The 19,130-nt window shown below is 37.7% G+C and overlaps 1 protein-coding gene across 5 annotated transcripts in view; it reads left to right on the top strand.

Annotated features, from left to right (window-relative positions):
* anks1b (ankyrin repeat and sterile alpha motif domain containing 1B) overlaps positions 1–19,130 on the top strand; it is a 238,722-nt gene that overhangs the window by 101,818 nt on the left and 117,774 nt on the right. For all 5 annotated transcript variants that reach the window (XM_048154392.1, XM_048154391.1, XM_048154390.1 and 2 more), the window contains 2 exons: positions 3,641–3,791; positions 16,008–16,144. In XM_048154392.1, the coding sequence (XP_048010349.1) occupies positions 3,641–3,791; positions 16,008–16,144 (288 nt within the window). The remainder of the gene's footprint in view (positions 1–3,640; positions 3,792–16,007; positions 16,145–19,130) is intronic.

Here is a 19,130-nt window from a genome sequence, read left to right as displayed (position 1 = left end):
TCAGGATTCGCAAGAGATAAACAGGTACTTTTTTAACATAAGTGTGTACTGTATATTCTTGTGTGTGTGTGTGCGTTTACACGTTTGCGACAAAATTGTCCTTAGAAGATATCTAAATCTGACTAAATGATTAGTGACAAATATTATTTATCAGCAGAATTTGAATAATTCTATATTGAATTATTTTATTATATTTTTTAATACTATTATTATATTTATCACTATTATTATTATTTATGATATTACTTTTATTTATTTGGTTGTTTATTAAATATAAAAGTATCATTTCTTTAATTTTTGCTATTTTACAAATGCTCAATGTTTTCTTACGGGTTAAGGTTTAGGTTATTTCACCAGCAGTAAAACTAACTTCAGTGAAGGAAGATTGTAATCCACAACTTTGCTGTAGTTTTTTTCTCATTCTATTCAGCCAGTGGGTAGTTTCCTGTGCAAGCGTGTGCATGCTAGCGCACAATGCAGGAAACCACTGATTCAAAGCCCGTGCATTTCCCCTCCTTCCTGCTCTCTAAGTATTTTCCTCGGCGTGTGCCTGACTCCTCTGTCCCGCCCCACAATGCTATTTAAACTGACACAGAAAGTCCAAAAGTGTAAGTTCTTGTGAACGCAGCTTTGATCTCTCTCCGTCTTTCTCTCTCTCTCACCTCTCTATTATTCTCTCTGTTGATTTCTCTGCGTGGCTCTCTGGAGGGCCTCTGTTCTTTCTGACTGGAGCTTTATTCAGTGTGGCTCAAATGGAAAGAGAGAGGGGAAAATGATCATTAGAGGAACTTTTTTGACTTTGACCGGTAAGCAACCACCTAACCACCATCCAGAACTCCCTAGAATCGTGGAGGCGAATTTTACAAGCACAACTCAAACTTTCTTCAGAGAATCTAGTTGTGAAACAGCAACCACAGTAACCTCCCAGAACACCCTAGTAACACCCTGGCAACCACCCATAACAAACTCCCTAGCGTTATGTAGATGACTTCAGGCAAGCACCACTCAATTACACAATTACCTAGCAATGCTCTAGCAACCACCTAAACATAGTGAACACCCTATGCTATAGAAACCACTAGAGATGTAGGGTAGGGATAGCTTATTCGCATCAGAAGGAATAACGAATTCTGCCAGATAATAGAGAAAATATTCGTCAGACACTGAATGAGCTGGTGGATAGCTTATTATTATACATAAACTTTTAAAACCATTATGCAATAATGAGTGTGTGAAGTAAATGAGTGTAAACTCTATGAATGAAATCAACTAAAATACTACATCATACACATTTTTTTACTATTTGATATGTCTATTTTAATTAACCCTGTACGATATGATACACGAATGAATGAATTAAGCACAGTCGCAAATCAGATAGCGTTTTTCTCTGTCTCACTCTCGAATACAGCAAGCATTTATGTATAATATATATATTGTTCAGATTTGCATTTGTATATGCATAGTAATAGTTGTTTTAGCAATTTTCAGCCAATGTGAATATTTTCTTTCATCTTCCATGTTCTCTAATCAGCTATTTATAAGGTGCGTCCCAATTCGCGCACTTATGCACTATTCTATGACGTTTTTAAGTATAAATAGTGCAAGTAGTGCATTCACACTGAAAGTTCCAAAAAGAAAAAGTACACTTTAAATACCCGGATGATGCACTAAATTAACGGAAAAGTGTGGAATGTTGGACACTTCGTGCACTCAACTGTCGCAGCTTTAATTACGTAGCAGAGGGGAAGGGAGGATCGGACTCTATTGTTAAATGACAAAATAACCTTGTACAATTCACGCACTACATGGATGAGTGCATAGTGCACAAGTACATAGTGTATAAGTGCATAGTGTATAGTGCGTCATTTGGGACGCACTATAGTCCTCTTATTTGGATGTTTGTCCTGACATAACTCTGTACACAAAGTTTTTTTTCCCCTTTAATTCAACATTTAGCATTATTGTTTTAATTAGAAGATATTTAAGTACTTAATTTTCGGATCAGGAAAGGTCCCTTAGCTGGCTCCACTCCACACCCCTAGTAGCCACACTACAGTAGCCACAGCAAACACACTAGCTCCCACCGAGGCCCTAGAAACTACCCATGAAAATCTAGCATCATGGAAGCAACATTTGCATGGACAAGCACTACTCACAATAACCTAGCAACACCTTAGCAACACACAAATGGGCAAAGACCGCTCACAGTCACTTAGAAATGCCCTAGTAACAAACTAGACCACTCTAGTAACCACCTAGCAACCACAATGAACACTGTAGTAGCGACCTAGTAAACACAACCAACACCATAGCAACCACCTAGCAATGGCTTAGCAATTACCCACAGCTGTCTACCATCATAGAGGCAACTTTTGCATGGGCAAGCACCACTCACAACAATCAACTAGCAATGCCACTTAGAACCCACTTAGAAAATGCAAAATCTAGCTGTTCTGACCCAGAAAACCATATAACAACACCTTTGCAACCACCCAGAACACCCTAGCATTGTGAAGGTGACTTTTACAAGGGCCGCTCACAAACAGAAAACCCAAACAAAGCTAGTTGTGACTTGTGAAACAGCAACTACATTAACCCCCCCATGCAAACACTGTAGCATTATTGAGACAATGTGCAGACACCACTTACTGTACAATCACCTAGCAATGCCCAGCCAGATCACTCTAGTAACCACCTAGCAACCCCCTAGTAACCACAATGAACACAATAGTATCGCCTAGTAGCCTCAACCAGTGTCTTAGCAACTACCTAGCAATGCCCTGGCAACTACTCACAGCAATCTAGCATCATGGAAGCGACTTTTGCATGGGCAAGCACCTCTTCTTCTTACTAATTGTAAATTTCCTTTGCACACAACACTTTGAATCACAAGCAGATTCAGATTCTGCGGTTATGAATAATCATACCCAAGTTAATACATGTTTAATCACTTTAATATACGTTTTAAACCACCTGTGTCTGAGTGTGTATGGAGAATGAATGTTGGAAGAAGGATTTAATTTACTTTTAACCAACACCTGATCTTGAGTGTCTATATGGAATTACCTGAACAGCTGTATCATAGAAGCATCAGGAGAGAAACAGAGAGAGAGAGACAAAGGTCTCTCTTTCAATCCCATGTGATAAATCGCCCTTCCCCTGTGCCCGGTGCATGATGGATGTGTCTAATGCTTTCTGGGTGATGCAGGATTTGGCACTGACAGGTAGAGTAATAGTTGTCTGAGAAGAAATCGATGGGGTTCATGGGAAATAAGTGCGATGACAATGGGGGCAGCTTGGCCTGTGCTATGTTTACTTTGAGGGATGGTTGCCCTCACACGCCTGCCGTGTTGCACCCATGAAGACAAACAGGCAGCAGGAGGTGATGGCAATATTTCACTGAAGATGATAGAGCAGGGTATCACGGGTGGCTATTTATCCCTGTCATTCTGCACGTGAGACAGAACGGTTTGTCTTTATGGGAATAAACTCTCAATTGGATGCGGAGTATCTTTTTCACACTTGAAAAAAATGTTGGCTTTTTCAAGACAGTTTTTTTTTTTTTAGAAAATTATCTTTTAAAATATCTGTCTGTCTGTCTATCTAAAGACTGGTTTCTGTTATGTTGTTTGTGCAGGACAGTCGATGTGGTGAAATTGCCCATTCTCCATCATTGGACGTGTTTTTACCAGAGGATGAGGACAACCCTTACGAGTCAGTGGCTACAGCTGTCACACGCAAACCCTGCTCTCTGGACATCCAACTCCACAACGCCTGTCCTCGCAACGGTTGGTAACTTCAAATTAATGAAAACTAGCAAAAAAATCAATCAATAGAACATTGATGTAAATAACCTCCACACTAACTCAGCATTTATACCTATCAGAAAAATACTTTGTGCACCTCATTAAGTCAACGTAAATTATTAGCAATGCATTTTTGTTCCACTTGATGTATTTCCATGTCAAACAAGATGCTCAATAAGGAAAAAATGGGCAGGACTTTATTGTATCCATTGGTACAATAAGCAGAATAATTGCAACAAAAAGGGAAAAAAGTGGACTGAAGGTTAGAAAGCATGATGCTCATGGTGTCAGAACGCCAGTCATGTTCGAAGCAACCCATATAGCATGCGTTATACCTAAGACGTCTCGGACAGTGTGACGGCAGATAAAAATAAATAGTAAAAAAAGTACTTTCGAGTGATTCGTTAAAAAAGTGCGCATCAAAATATGCTAAACATAGAAGTTTGAATGTGTGTCATGTGTAAACGATCAGTCATTAAAAAAAAAAAAAACAACTGTATATGCTTTATAAACACAAGTGATCGCCTTGCACGTGCTTCCGCTTTCCGCATCTTCAAAAAGCTTGCGCCGCAAGACGATCACTTGTGTTTATAAAGCATATACAGTTGTATTTTTTTCGAGAATGGCAGATTGTTTCGTTAGATAAGACCCTTATTCCTCGTCTGGTATCGTTTAAAGCCCTTTGAAGCTGCACTGAAACTGTGATTTTTGACCTTCAACCGTTTGGAGGCCACTGAAGTCCACTATAAGGAGAATAATCCTGAAATGTTTTCATCAAAAACCTTCATTTCTTTTCGACTTACGAAAGAAAGACATGAACATCTTGAATGACATGGAGGTGAGTAAATTATCAGGAAAATTTTATTTAAAAGTGGACTAATCCTTTAAGCACGCACATTGAGCTTCTTCTTTTCCTTTTAATGGCGGTTGGCAAATCCACTTTAAGGTGCATACTGCCACCTACTGCAAAACACCTGCATGACAGCTGACTTAAAATAAAGGATCGGGCTTAGGATAGCCGATACTGATCAGTTAAAAAATGCTAAATCGGCCCCGATACTAATCCTTGAGATAGGCTCGGAAACATCCATAATAATCAAGTCAAGTCAAGTCACCTTTATTTATATAGCGCTTTTTACCATGCTGATTGTGTCAAAGCAGCTTTACAGTGATAACTGGTATATAATTTTGGCTGCACAGCAGCTCTTAAAGAATTGTGTCAATGCAGGCAGATCAAAGCACTGTTGAATAAATGTCAAGAATACTGTTGAATATCAAATGTCAAGTCAAATGTCAAGTGTCCCCAACTAAGCAAGCCAAAGGCGACAGCGGCAGGGAACCCAAACTCCAACAGGTGACATCAGGTGGCAAACAGGTGGCAAATAGGTGTTAAAATGGAGAGAAAAAAAAACCTTGGGAGAAACCAGGCTTAGTCGGGGGGGGCCAGTCCTCCTCTGGCAAACAGTGCTTTGTTATGATTCAGGTTGCTACAATAATAATAATAATAATTATTATTATTATTGCAGAAAATTGTATCACAATAGTAAATGCTTCACAATCCAATCAATCTCCAGTTGCTCCCAAATCATTACTTTTCTTATTATATTGCAGTATATTATATTATATTGTATTATGTTATATTATAAATACTTCACAGAACACTTGTCCATGCTGTATTGATTTGACAAACACAGAACATTAGGTCCCATGGCGCCCCCCTCCTCCTCCTCTTGTCGTGGCATTTAAGTAGATGCCTATAGTACTGGGATGCTACGGCCCCTGCCGCAGTTCTTTCCTCTGGCATCATTCCTGCGGTAAGGGTTAGGGTTGTCGTGGAAACAGCTTTAGCCTTACTCAGAGAGGTTGGTGAGTCACCTGCAAGTTGTCATGGAGACGCAGTGAGCAGTGTTGCCTGTAGGCCAGTGATTCACACCTGATGCAGCTGCAGTCACTGTTTATCTCCCAGATGACTCTATTAATGCAGCCGCACAGTCTGGCGGGACTTCACTTGATGTGTGTGTGTGTGAGCGAAAGTGTGTGTTCTACTATTTCCTGTGTTACTGTACTTTAACCCTCTGTTTGTGCTCGTGCGGATGTTTGCATGAATGTTTGTGGATTTTGACAGCTCTGTTTCTGCCCCCCCCTGGTTTCTCCAGAAGCATGAAATCACAGGAATCTGTTCGCTGCCTGATTATAGTCACCACTGCAGTTTTGTGCTGCAGGATAGCAGAGGACCAATCAAAACACTCACATCATGATGTTCGCACATCACAGTTATGACGGCCTATCACATTAAAGGGGTGGCTGATTATGATATCACTTTTTTAACTCTAGTTAGTGTGTAATGTTGCTGTTTGAGCATAAACAACGTCTGCAAAGTTACGATGCTCAAAATTACATGCAAAGGGAGATATTTTCTTTTACAGAATTATCTGTTTAGGGACTACGACAAACAGCTGGTAGGGACTACAACAAGCTTCTTCCCATGTTAGTGACATTACTAACCCTAAAATTTACATAAACGGCCATGTTGTGCTGCTTTAGAGAAGAGGAAGAGTTGTTGTAGAAGAGTGTTGTTGCCATGCCATCATTTTACGCCGGACTGCTTCACAAACGAGGGTCAATTCAACGCTGAATTTGCACAAAAGATTAATGTGATGGCAACATGCTAATCGATGAGTTGAATCAACTCCACAGCAACTACATAAATGTATCCACTAATGGCTCAGAATCATCCAGCTGCATTCTAAAAGTTGTAACTTCTTCCTAAATCTTTCCACCAGTGTCTGACTCTGGTTTGAACAATGTAAGGCTGAACACCGTTACTGAAAATCGTCATTTTGGCTGCGTGAGATTCTCCAGCTTTGTTGTTGAGCTCTGCCCTCTTCTGGAAAGCGGACGGGAGCAGCAGCTCATTTGCATTTAAAGAGACACACAAAAACAGCGTGTTTTTGCTCACACCCAAATAAGGGCAAATTTGACAAGCTGTAATAAATGATCTGTGGGGTATTTTGAGCTGAAACTTCACAGACACATTCTGGAGACACCAGAGACTTATATTACATCTTGTAAAAGGGGTATCATGGTCTTGGGGAAAAAAAAGACAAATTTATGGATACATTTTGATTTTAAGTAAACTTCAAATTAAGTTTTTCACCCTGACTAAATTTGTCTTTCTGACTTCTAAATATCACAGTTTAATGTTCATTGAAATTGAAATAAGTAATTTCAGGTTATTAAAATATTTATAAATCTTAAATATTCTGTGTTAATCACCTCCTTGAAATGCATTGTGTTTAGTGTATAATATATTAAATATGATGCTCCACAATTGTAAACTGGAAGATGTTTACTAAAAGAATAGAGAAATAGAAATATGTCTTCATAGTTAACCTCTCTAAGTCATATCCTGTATGTTAACCATGACTTGTAAAAAATGACTTGCAACCAACCGAGCGGTTGTGAAATCTTTGTTAAGAGCTACTCACAAGCAGAATACTAAAGCGATTCAAATTTACAATTAAAAAATCATGGAAGAAGGTCATGCAACTTTTATTACTGTCTGCAGCAGGAAACTAGTCAGTTCATTATTCTGCTAACTACTGTCCTTTAAGTGTCATCTAGGTAACCGTTTTCAGTCAGTTTTTTTTGTCAATAATATTGTTTTGTGTTTCACGGTCAGATTGTGTGGGATTTTTTGAGGATTTGTTAAGTGACAGCTTGTCAAAAACAGGATTTAGGTGGAAAGAGTTGAGACGTGGCTCAGCATAAGTCTTGTTACAACTGCTTTGATGTGTCTTTTCCTGTTTATTTATCTATTCTCTTTCCCTATCTTCTGTCTGTTTGTCCTCTATCCTTTTTTTCCCCTTTTTTTTTTTACTTAAACGAGTTAGTCGTGTTCAATTATGGACACGTGATGAGCCAAATGTAAGACTCCTGTTTTTCCCCTGATGTGGCCTCAGATTAGTTTAGCTGTCTCCAGTCCACCATTACCATACTTCAGCAAATCATATCTGTCTGTTTTCCTTTTAATCATTTGTCCAAATATATTTAAAAGAGACCTAGTTCCTCTTCAATGCTTCAATACTTGACTAGTGTAATGATATGAAACAAACAGTCACAAAAACAATAATATAGCTGCAAGCAGCGATGACGGGCCCAAGCCCCGGCGCCACCGCCACCCCAGTGGCTTAAGGAAACCTGTGTATGGTGGGCAACATACAATCTTAATTTAATTTAAATCAAACAATAATTTCACATGATATGAGACACTTCCTGTTTCCCTTTTTTTGCCATTAATTTAATCCCTCGCCATGGCAACACTGTTTAAGATATCCTATAATCATTTGCAATTTATCATCTTCAGTGTCTTTGTTTCATGTTGACCGAGTATGATGGCGATTGCATGAATCTCCTACGAGGAGTAGTTAAAAACTCAGAGCCTGATTATTCAAAAAATCCACATTCAAACCCAAATATCAAACTTCCTGTTGATCAGAGCTAATGACTGTACCGAGTTGGTGACTGTAGGTAAGACTAACCCCTCAACATTTGTCAAAAGGTGGTGCTATAGAGCCTCTCCTCCCCACCCATTTCTAAAGCTTTGCCCTTGTCAAACTTTGACGTGTGTGTTGAGTTCCATGCAATTTGAAGAATGCTAAGAGCCTCAAAAACACCCAAGAATATTATAAAAGTTTGACGTGTTGCCAAGGCAACAGTATTTAAGATATCAAGAATCCTTTCACAGGTCTGCCATGTCTTGACATTATTCTGACAAAGTTTGAAGTGAATTGGGTAAAAATAAGAGGGTGATTTCAAAGCATTTTGAAAGTGACCCCCCCCCCCCCCATCCCATGACAACTTGTGCCTGGCCCTGATGGCTGACGATTCCTACGTGTTTGCAAAGTTTCAAGAGTTTTTGAGCATGTTAAGGGACCCAAAATTGCCCGAAAGGTCGGAATTCTTTTTTTTTTTTTTTACCTAAGGAAAACAATAGGGCCTTTCAGGGCTTGGGCAGTAATAAATTATTTATTTCATTATTTAATTTAATTTAATTTCATTTCATTATTTTGACAACAACAAAGACAGCATGGGCACAAAAAAAGTAAATAAATTTAACATAAATACAAAATATTTTATTTTATTATTACAATATAGACAAATTTAACATAAATACAATTCATTTATATTTTATTGAACTACAAAATTTAATTAATTAAATAATTAGTTTTCTCTGGAAGTACCAAGTTGTCCAGGTTGGGTGTCATTCAGTCAATCCAACTATCAGTCTTAAATTTACAATATAGTACTAGAATCAGTAGCAGTTTTATCACAAAATTTGGTAGTCGTGCCAGCAAAACTGCACATAATAATAATATTTATATTTGTGTGCAGTTGGAGTAATGGCCTGCTAATCTTTTAGCATCTGTGACTGAAGAGTCTCGGTGGCTCCCATGGCTCCTACATGCCTCATTTCTCCCTCAGTGCCGCAGCTCAAAGAGGTTAATGGCTAATGGCTGTAAGAGTAAAACACAAGTCGAATTCATCCCCGGCTTCCTGCCCATTACCAACAGGGTCAAGCCCCACTGAGCTTCCTAACGCAGTCACAGAGCTGTCTGCTGTTATCGCAAAAACAGCTGCGAGCAGTTTTGACAGAGTCACACTCTTTCCCACCAGCTCTGTCAGGTTCTCTCCTTTTACACATGCACTCGTACAATCCCCCAGCAAGGACGAGTGTTTTGATCCACCGCGAACATCGTTTTAAGCGGGACGCTGACAGATGTCAACAAAGAAAGTACAAATATAAATACGTGTGCGAGCGACAATCGAGTCTGCCATTTTGTTTCAATTATTAACGCCGCTCAGTTTAGTGGTTCATGAATATTCTGCCATCATTTGCATACCAGAGGAGCTTGTCAGTATTCATGACACTGGTGTGTGTGAGGGGAAGAAATGATCTGCGTATAGAAGTGTGTATCCATGTCGACCCAACAGACTTTATAGTGTATGTGTAATTCTGCGCAGTTTTCATCATGAATACAGAATATCAATTTATCATGAAATTACATACTCCTAAGTGTCAAGAGAATAAGACTGACATATGTTTGTTAACACACTTTCATATCAGTGAGGCAAAGTCTGAAATTTTCAGCAAAGAGAGTGTTATCTCTGATCTACAGTAGTGAGTTTATTGTGAAACATGCTAATGTTTCAAATGTGTGCAAAGTCAGGAACAAACATGATCAAACATGATCTATGATTACCCAAGACCTGTTTAAATGAAAGTAACAGCATCAGATGGTTTCTTTCATTGTCTTTTCCAGACATGCACATTTACCTACTTAAAGGATTCGTTTACCCAAAAATGAAAATTGTCCCTTAATTTACTCATCCTCAAACCATCCTAGGTGTGTATGACTTTCTTCCTTCAGCTAAAAACAATCAGAGTTAATAATATCCTGGCTCTTCCCAGCTTTGTAATGGCATTGAATAGTGCCAGAGTATTTGACGCTTCAAAAAGCGCATCCATCCATCATAAACGTAATTCATATGTAGGTGAATAAATGCCTTCTGAAGCAAAGCACTGGGTTTTTGTAAGAAAAATATCCACATTTAAAACTTTATAAACTATAATCACTGGCTTCCTGCAATGGCCATATGTGCTTTCACAAGAGAGCCGTGTTCTAGTAGAAGGGTGACCTCAGTGATTATAGTTTATGTTTTAAATATGGATATTTTTCTTAAATATGCAATAAAGTGATTATATCACTTCATGAAAGTGGTCCATATGGCTTGTGTGCTTTATTTAAAGGTAAGTTAGGAAATATTTTTAACACTTTTTGTAATACTGCTTGAAACTCTTTTCACAATCTCATAGTAATCAATAATAGAAGTGGTCAGAATATTAAAAAATGTACAGTGGAAGTCAAATAAAGTCAAATCGTTCCAAATGCAATGATACAATGTCCTACCTGCCTGTCAACATATGTACCTTTTACAGTTCCCCCTGCACCAAAACAACAAGCTCATGCTGTGTTAACACCACAACTACTGTGCCCCCCCCAAAATTATACTATTTATACTAAACTCAAAAGTAATTCATATTACATCAACAAAGGTCATTAATCATTAGCTCAAGTAGAAAAAAAAAATCCTTACAAAATCAGGTTACCAATTTTACAGTGTACTCTGATAAATTATAACTTGTAGCAAAATGAAACATTTTAGAACTAGTGAAACCAACTGTTACAGGTATAATATAACAACCTATATAATATCTGTTTCACTTCAAGATAGGATAATATACATTTGAAGAAAGCATGCTGGAAAATATCATTAAAAAACTTAAAAATCTGGACAATTGAAAAATGACTGAAAACATATTAAGGTCTAAGCCAATCACAACCAACAGTTCACTAAAATCAGTCTATATAGGTTTCTTTCTAGATTTTAATATTGCAATGCAAACTGATTATTGGCATCCTGAAAATCCAAATTGACCATAACTAAGAGATGGCAACCCGTGACGTTCATCTCGTTCATTTCTGTGGCAACACTATCAATGCTGAAATGAATCCGCAGCCATCAGGTGGTACAAGTCAGCGCTCTTTATGTTGTTTATGTTTATTATTATCTGCATTGATACATGAAGTAATTTAACACCGTCTCTCGTAACACTTTGCAGACTCTGCTCTGGCTGTGCGCGTTCATGTGTTTTGGAGGAGGCGTGGCTTTGAAGAGCGCTCTGAAACGAGGGTGGGATCTAATGCTTTCAAAGCTAGCTTGCTACAGCTAGCCTCTCCGAAATTGCTTACCCTACCTTTAATGTCTTCTGAAGCCATGTGATAGTTTTGTGTGACAAACAGAAGGAAATTCAAGTAACATTTACTTAAAATACCAGCTCTCCTTTCGCCATGAGAGTTCATGTGAATTGTTCTTTTGAGTCTTTTCAATGAATCGGTTGATCCAGTACACTGTACACACTTTACAAGAATGGTCTGATTCATTCACTTGAGCTGACTGTTCTGCTTCACAACTTCATTGACTCATTTAATCAATACTTTTAATTCGCTCATTTAATCAATACATCATTTTCATTGGTTAACAGCTCACCAGAGGGGAAGATGTTGATTGAATAATGACTTGAATTTCAGTCTCTCGTCATATTATACTGTAGCCTACTAAACTACTGTATAATATGAACCACTTTTATGATATATTAATGGTGCTTTTGCAACATTTTTGAAGCTTGAAAGCTCCCATTCTCTTTAATAATTGCATGGAAAAGAATATTTCATTTCTTTTCCTTTGTGTTCAGTAGCAGAAAATTATAGGTTGGAATGACCCTGATGATAAAGGTGATTAAATGAAAATTTACTGCATGTATGCATCTTTTTTTCCATTTGAAGATGTCCCCAAAGTGAGGTTTTGACAGATTCAGCTCACTTTTGTGGACTATTTTTTTCCCTTTATTTGTAACTAAGTAAACATATGTGCATGCTGCTTGGATTTGATTTGTTTTATTGCCTAATTACCTGCTTGTTTACTTTTTCCGGTGGAATGTAGGGGGGGGAAATTATGCTTTTCACTTAAGTCTCTAGTGTTTTGGCTATGGCAAATCTCGTTACTCATCTCCTGCCTTTTAGCTGGCAATCAAAGGATATGAAAAACAGAAGGAAAGGAAGATGAGGAGGGTGTTGAATAAATGTATGCAGCTTGGATTCGTCTCTGATTTTGTCCGGATGGATGCCGTAGGGCTTATTGTCTCACTTGGTAGTCACTTGTTTAGAGCTAACATAATCATCCCATACTGTTTTCCGCATTCCTTCATGCAGAACTGGAGAGGCAAAGAATGCAGGGATGGAGTTACCCTTTCTGAACAGCTTGGCTTTCACATAGTATGAGTGTGTGTGTGTGTGATTGATGGGAAGGGTTTTTCTCAGTAATTTGGTGGAGGAGTCAGATGTAACCCACCCTTTACCTCGTTCTGCTCTCTTTCTTTCTCTTTTCCTCTGTTTCATCCCTCATTCACAGAGAGTGATCCTACTCTGGGGAAATCTGCTCAGACCATAATGCAATCCCACTCCTACACTGCAGCGTGTGTGTGTGTGTGTGTGTATATATATATATACAGTACATGTGCTATTTTTGAATTACATGGCTTGAAACCAAAACACATACATAAGCACACACACTATGAGGGATGAGACCTTGTTACTAATATTAATAATAATAATAATAATTTTTTTTTTTCCACAGGATTGAGAATAACACAACAGAAGTCAAGCTTCCATTAAAAAAAAGTACAATAGTGGTACAGTGTCAGATGGTAAAACCATGGTGCTTTGATTGATAGCATGCTACTAATTTAAACTATATCTGCCATATTCATGCACCATGCTGTTTGCTTGGTACTCCAAGTATATCATAGATATGATAACAAAAACATAACAACAATTGTGATAATAAGATAAAATACCATGATAACAAACACCAGTTTGCTGTATAAAGCAGCATAACAGACTTTTTTTGTACAGCTAAGATAACTTGAAGCAAATGACACCAGGTGTACACATTCAAGTTTTCCCAGTATACTAAAATGATTTTTTATTTTAAAATATGGAATCATCATCTTATCATCATCATTTACCAGTATGGCTGATTATACACTAATGTTCAAAAGTTTAGGGTCGGTAAGATTTTAGTAGTCTATTATGCTCGCCAAGGCTGCATTTATTTGATCAAAAAAAAAAAAAAAAAAAAAAAAATATATATATATATATATATATATATATATATATATATATATATTATTTTTTTAAATAATATTAATGTTGAAAACAGTTTTAATCCTTAATATTTTTTTGTTGTTGTGGAAACCATGATACATTTTAATTAAATAATTAATAAATATTTATTTCTTTAAAAAAATCGTACTGAATTTTACAAACTTTTGACGAGTAGTGTGTATTTATTACAATAAGTTGCATGTGCATTAAAGCCAGTTAAATATGCTTAATATTAATAAAGAAGTGTCTTTTGCCGTCTATCAGTGCGGTGGGAATTAGCCTTTATAGTTCTTGATGTTTGTTGGATTTTGTGGAGGTTGGTTGGAGTTTGTTGGTATTTGTTGATGTTTGTTGGTGTCGGTTGGAGTCTGTTGATGTTTGTTGGAGTTTGTTGATGGTTGTTGTTGTCGGTTGGAGTCTGTTGGTGTCTTGTAGTTTGTTGACGTGTTTGTTGGTATTTGTTGAAATTTGTTGATGTTTGTTGGAGTTTGTTGGGGAAGGGTTGGTTGGAGTTTGTTGGTGTGGTGTGGTTTGTAGTTTGTTGATGTTTTTTGGTGTTTCTTGGGGTTGGTTGGTATTTGTTGATATTTGTTGGAGTTTGTTGATATCCATTGGAGTTTGTTGGTATTTGTTGGAGTTTGTTGATATCCGTTGGAGTTTGTTGGTATTTGTTGGAGTTTGTTGATGTTTGTTGGTGTGGGTTGGAGTTTGTTGGAGTTTGTTGATGTTGCTGTCTGTTGGTGTGGGTTGGAGTTTATTGGTATTTGTTGGAGTTTTTTGATGTTGCTGTTTATTGGTATGGGTTGGAGTTTGTTGATATCCGTTGGAGTTTGTTGGTATTTGTTGGAGTTTGTTGATGTTTGTTGGTGTGGGTTGGAGTTTGTTGGTATTTGTTGGAGTTTGTTGATGTTGGTGTGGGTTGGAGTTTGTTGGTATTTGTTGGAGTTTTTTGATTTGGTGTCTGTTGGTGTGGGTTGGAGTTTGTTGGTATTTGTTGGAGTTTTTTGATGTTGCTGTTTATTGGTATGGGTTGGAGTTTGTTGATATCCGTTGGAGTTTGTTGGTATTTGTTGGAGTTTGTTGATGTTGGTGTGGGTTGGAGTTTGTTGGTATTTGTTGGAGTTTTTTGATTTGGTGTCTGTTGGTGTGGGTTGGAGTTTGTTGGTATTTGTTGGAGTTAGTTGATATCCGTTGGAGTTTGTTGGTATTTGTTGGAGTTTGTTGATATCCGTTGGAGTTTGTTGGTATTTGTTGGAGTTTGTTGATGTTGCTGTCTGTTTGTGTGGGTTGGAGTTTGTTGGTATTTGTTGGAGTTTGTTGATATCCGTTGGAGTTTGTTGGTATTTGTTGGAGTTTGTTGATGTTTGTTGGTGTGGGTTGGAGTTTGTTGGTATTTGTTGGAGTTTGTTGATGTTGCTGTTTGTTGGTGTGGGTTGGAGTTTGTTGGTATTTGTTGGAGTTTGTTGATATCCGTTGGAGTTTGTTGGTATTTGTTGGTATTTGTTGGAGTTTGTTGATATCCGTTGGAGTTTGTTGGTATTTGTTGGAGTTTGTTGATGTTGCTGTCTGTTTGTGTGGGTTGGAGTTTGTTGGTATTTGTTGGAGTTTGTTGATGTTGCTGTTTGTTGGTGTGGGTTGGAGTTTGTTGGTATTTGTTGGAGATTGTTGATATCCGTTGGAGTTTGTTGGTATTTGTTGGAGTTTGCTGGTATTTGTTGGAGTTTGTTGGTATTTGTTGGAGTTTGTTGGGTCACTGTAAATTGGCCTTACATGGCTAACATGCAGTGATTTCCCAATTGATTTCCATTCCATTCTCCATTATAATAGCTTTTTTTGTCAACATTTTGTTTGTTTTTACAAACTGAGGGGCAAGTTCAAATTATTTTCTGTGGTCACTGAGTATAACACTGACAAAAGCTGACATTGACTAAAACTTCTACATATAGCCCAACATTTTTCAGCAAAATATGCTAAAAACCATAATTTAGAAAATACCATAATTTAGAAAATATGATGGCAAAAACCAGCAAAACAATGAGGTAGTTCACTTTTGTGCATGTCTCACACTGGCTTCCAGTGTCTGTTAAAGGTAATGGTGCAAAGGCTCTGCATTAGAAGCTCAGTGTTCAGCCATTTCATTAGCATTGAAGACACAGGGTTCCTTCAGAGTCTTTTCCGGCTATTGCTGGATGTTCATTCATTGAATTTCTGCATGATTTAGTTTCTTTCCGTAAGCCCTTTCACATCCCGACTGCATCGGCAATAATTAGCACTTTATGCTGAAGACAAATCAATGGTGGGAATACATTTGTCTGACCAATACTGTCCTAGTTGTCAACTCTTTTTTTTTAACGTATGAATCCAGCGGTTTTAACTTCATTATATCGCTCTGTATTTTGTCTCTCTGAAGGCCACTTCTCACACGTGTCGGTCAGTGATGCAGAGCGAGGTAACCATGGTGACGACTCTACAGGCCTGACTCCTGACTGCTCGCCTCCTTCACCTGATACGGCCCTGAGGAACATTGAGAGAGTCATCCGCCCCCAGGTACACACACACATACAGGAACACACATCCACACAGAGTCTATTATGTTGTTCTGCTCTCAAGGTTAATGGTGCTCTTTTAGATAAAACATAGTCTGGCTGTAACTGTCGCAGCATCTGTGTGTGGGAGCCATACACACACACACACACACACACACACACACACACACACACACACACACACACACAAAGAGCAGTACTGTCTTACATCTACGCTGAGATACTGAGCATTCTTCATCTTAATTATACGGCTATTATAAATATGCACATGCCCGACAGGCGGATTTTCTTCATGCTTTGATATGCAATTGTCTCAAGCCGCCCTCATTTTCACTCCTTCAAACTTGAGGGTTTTTATTTGATTATGATCAGTTACAGTATAGTAATATCAAGCTTTAGTGCTCCCAAAAATGTCTGGACACTAAAAAAAGGCACGCTTGAAAGTGTATGAAAGTAATTGAATTAGATAAATTATCAAACCAAGTGGCATTTAATAAATAAAAACAAAAAAACAAACACACTAAGCAAAATATTTATAAATTTTTTGATATATTATTTATTTATTAATTATATTAATAATTATTAGAAATAATATCAATTGGTTATTCATTATTATAAATATAAATGTAATCATAAATTACAAAAACATACTATTTTGTAAGATTATTAGAGTGTTTTAAAAGAAAATAAAAGAAAAATATTTCAGTTTATCTACTTTCTTTGTAATAATTTACTAGCAATTTCTGAGTGAAAAATATTTCAAAGTAAATCCTTCACCAATTTCTTTTCAGTGCATAAAAGGTACAATTCACCAAGAATGTTCACAAAAGAAATGATACAAATCATGCACAACACAAATACCCACTGAAATTTTTTTAAATGGCTGCAGCTGTCTATCTTGCGATTTTGAGCACTTGGTTGTGTAAGGTATAGAAGACTACCACTATCTGGTATACTTTACTGGGACTGTACAGAATCAGTGTACCATACGATCCAGACACCTGAAACAGCTCTTTAACTGAAATCTTAATGCCAAAAGTATGCTTGAATTATACTGTATGCCTGTTAAAATGCTCTTCTCCATAATTTGATCAGCATTTGATGCATTACCATGGTCAGGATTGCTATAAAATGTTCACAAACATCTTTTTAACTAAATTCTGTTTACCATGTTTAATTGTCCAAGTCAAATAGCACTGACCTTTGCAAATTAGGCACAAACCAGTGCTATATCTGTGCAGATAGTGCTGGATTTCAAGGGGTTATTGAAAAAGTAATACCAACTGGAACTAGAAAAAAATGGCTCAGAATAATCAAATTAGATCTGAAAAAAAGTTCTAGCATCATGTGTTTGCAGATGCCAATTGGTTTCATATTTTATACAGTATCTAATGAAAAAGTAATTGTTTGTAACTGTGGCTTAGGTTTTCAAATTTTATTTAAGGCCACTGTATAAGATGTTTCTCTCCTGATAGGTCTCTTTCTCTCTCTGTGTTTGAGACTTATTTTCTGCTCTCTGTTTGTGACTTATTATTCTCTTAGAAGAGTGTGAATGGACTCTTTTTTCTTCCCTGTCAGAGTGCTCAGTGCATCCTATCAGAGTCATGTTTGTCCTCTTTTCAGACGACCACAATCACTCGTTTATCTGCGCTGGCCCTCTTTTGGGCCGTGCTGCTTGTGTGCTGAGTGCCCACAGGATTAGAAAGAGACACAACTGTGCATGTTCTCCCCCACTGTCACCAACAACAAACTCCACAATGTCCCAGTCAGGCACATGACATGTGCTCTGTGCTTTTTCTAAAGATGTACCCCCCCCCCCCCCCCCCCCCCACTGTGCTTTGGTCCTGTTAAGTACAGTCCATCTTCCACTGGTGGTGAATAAGTCACATAACATGTGGCATTTTCTCCTTATTTTATGGCTTTTCTATTTTTCAGTTTGCACGTCGGCTTGCTAAAGAGATACTCAGCTACTTATCTGTGGTGATGCGTGTTGCAGTAGCGCTGCCATATCTGGCTATAACATGTCATATAGCCTGTAACACGCTCTCATACATTTTTCTTTTTTTTTTTTTACATTTTGGGAGGCCTAAAATTTACATATATAGTTTCAACAACCAAATAAACTTTAAACTTCATTTAAACTCCAGTTTAGAATGCGTCTCAAAGCACCTCATGAAGTGAAATGAGTGATCAGATTTAAATCCGTCTCCAAAGCATTTCGGAGGGCATTTACACCTGGTCTTTTCATGATCAGATATCTCTCTGATCAGAGAAAATGCATGAAGGACCAGGTGTAAACAGGCCGTAAATCATCACACAGCACTCATGATCACTGGAGTGAGCTGCCATCAGAGCTGACGAGGGCTCCGGGACACTGATGGGACAATCAAGCTCCTCATTTGCTCGATGCACAGGCATAGTGAAATCTAGTCATTTCTGAAAATCATAAGCTCTACGGCTCATCCAGGTGTGCCTCTAGTTCCCCAGTGAGAGAGGAAGAGACTGATGAGGGATCATAATCCTCTGGCTTCATTTCAATCACAAAATTCATAAGGAGGCGTAACCTAGAGGTTAATGACCTGGGCTGGTAACTGTAAAGTGGTAGGTCTTTGAGCTGTCATCAATCAACAAGACACTTAACCTAAGGCTACTCCAGGGAGACCTTCCACTTAATGGTGCTGCCCCTATGGTGACTTTGCATACTACATGCTTCTTCCAAAAAAACAAAACAAAAACAAACAAAAAAAAATTGGCTCTTATGATGTGGTAACTATTCTATTCTATTCTATTCTATTCTATTCTATTCTATTCTATTCTATTCTATTCTATTCTATTCCAGGCTGCATAGGCATGCAGTCATAAGACAAGTAGGCATTCTATTCTATTCTGTTCTAAATATATACAATCTGTTCCAAAACCTATGATCTGCCTACCTTTGACAGAATTTTTAGTCAACATAGTTAATCGTAAGACAAATAGACATTCTA

Source organism: Megalobrama amblycephala, linkage group LG14, assembly GCF_018812025.1.
Source record: "Megalobrama amblycephala isolate DHTTF-2021 linkage group LG14, ASM1881202v1, whole genome shotgun sequence".
NCBI lineage: Eukaryota > Metazoa > Chordata > Actinopteri > Cypriniformes > Xenocyprididae > Megalobrama > Megalobrama amblycephala.
Note: the sequence above shows the minus strand (reverse complement) of the source record. Positions and strands in the feature narration are given on the sequence as shown.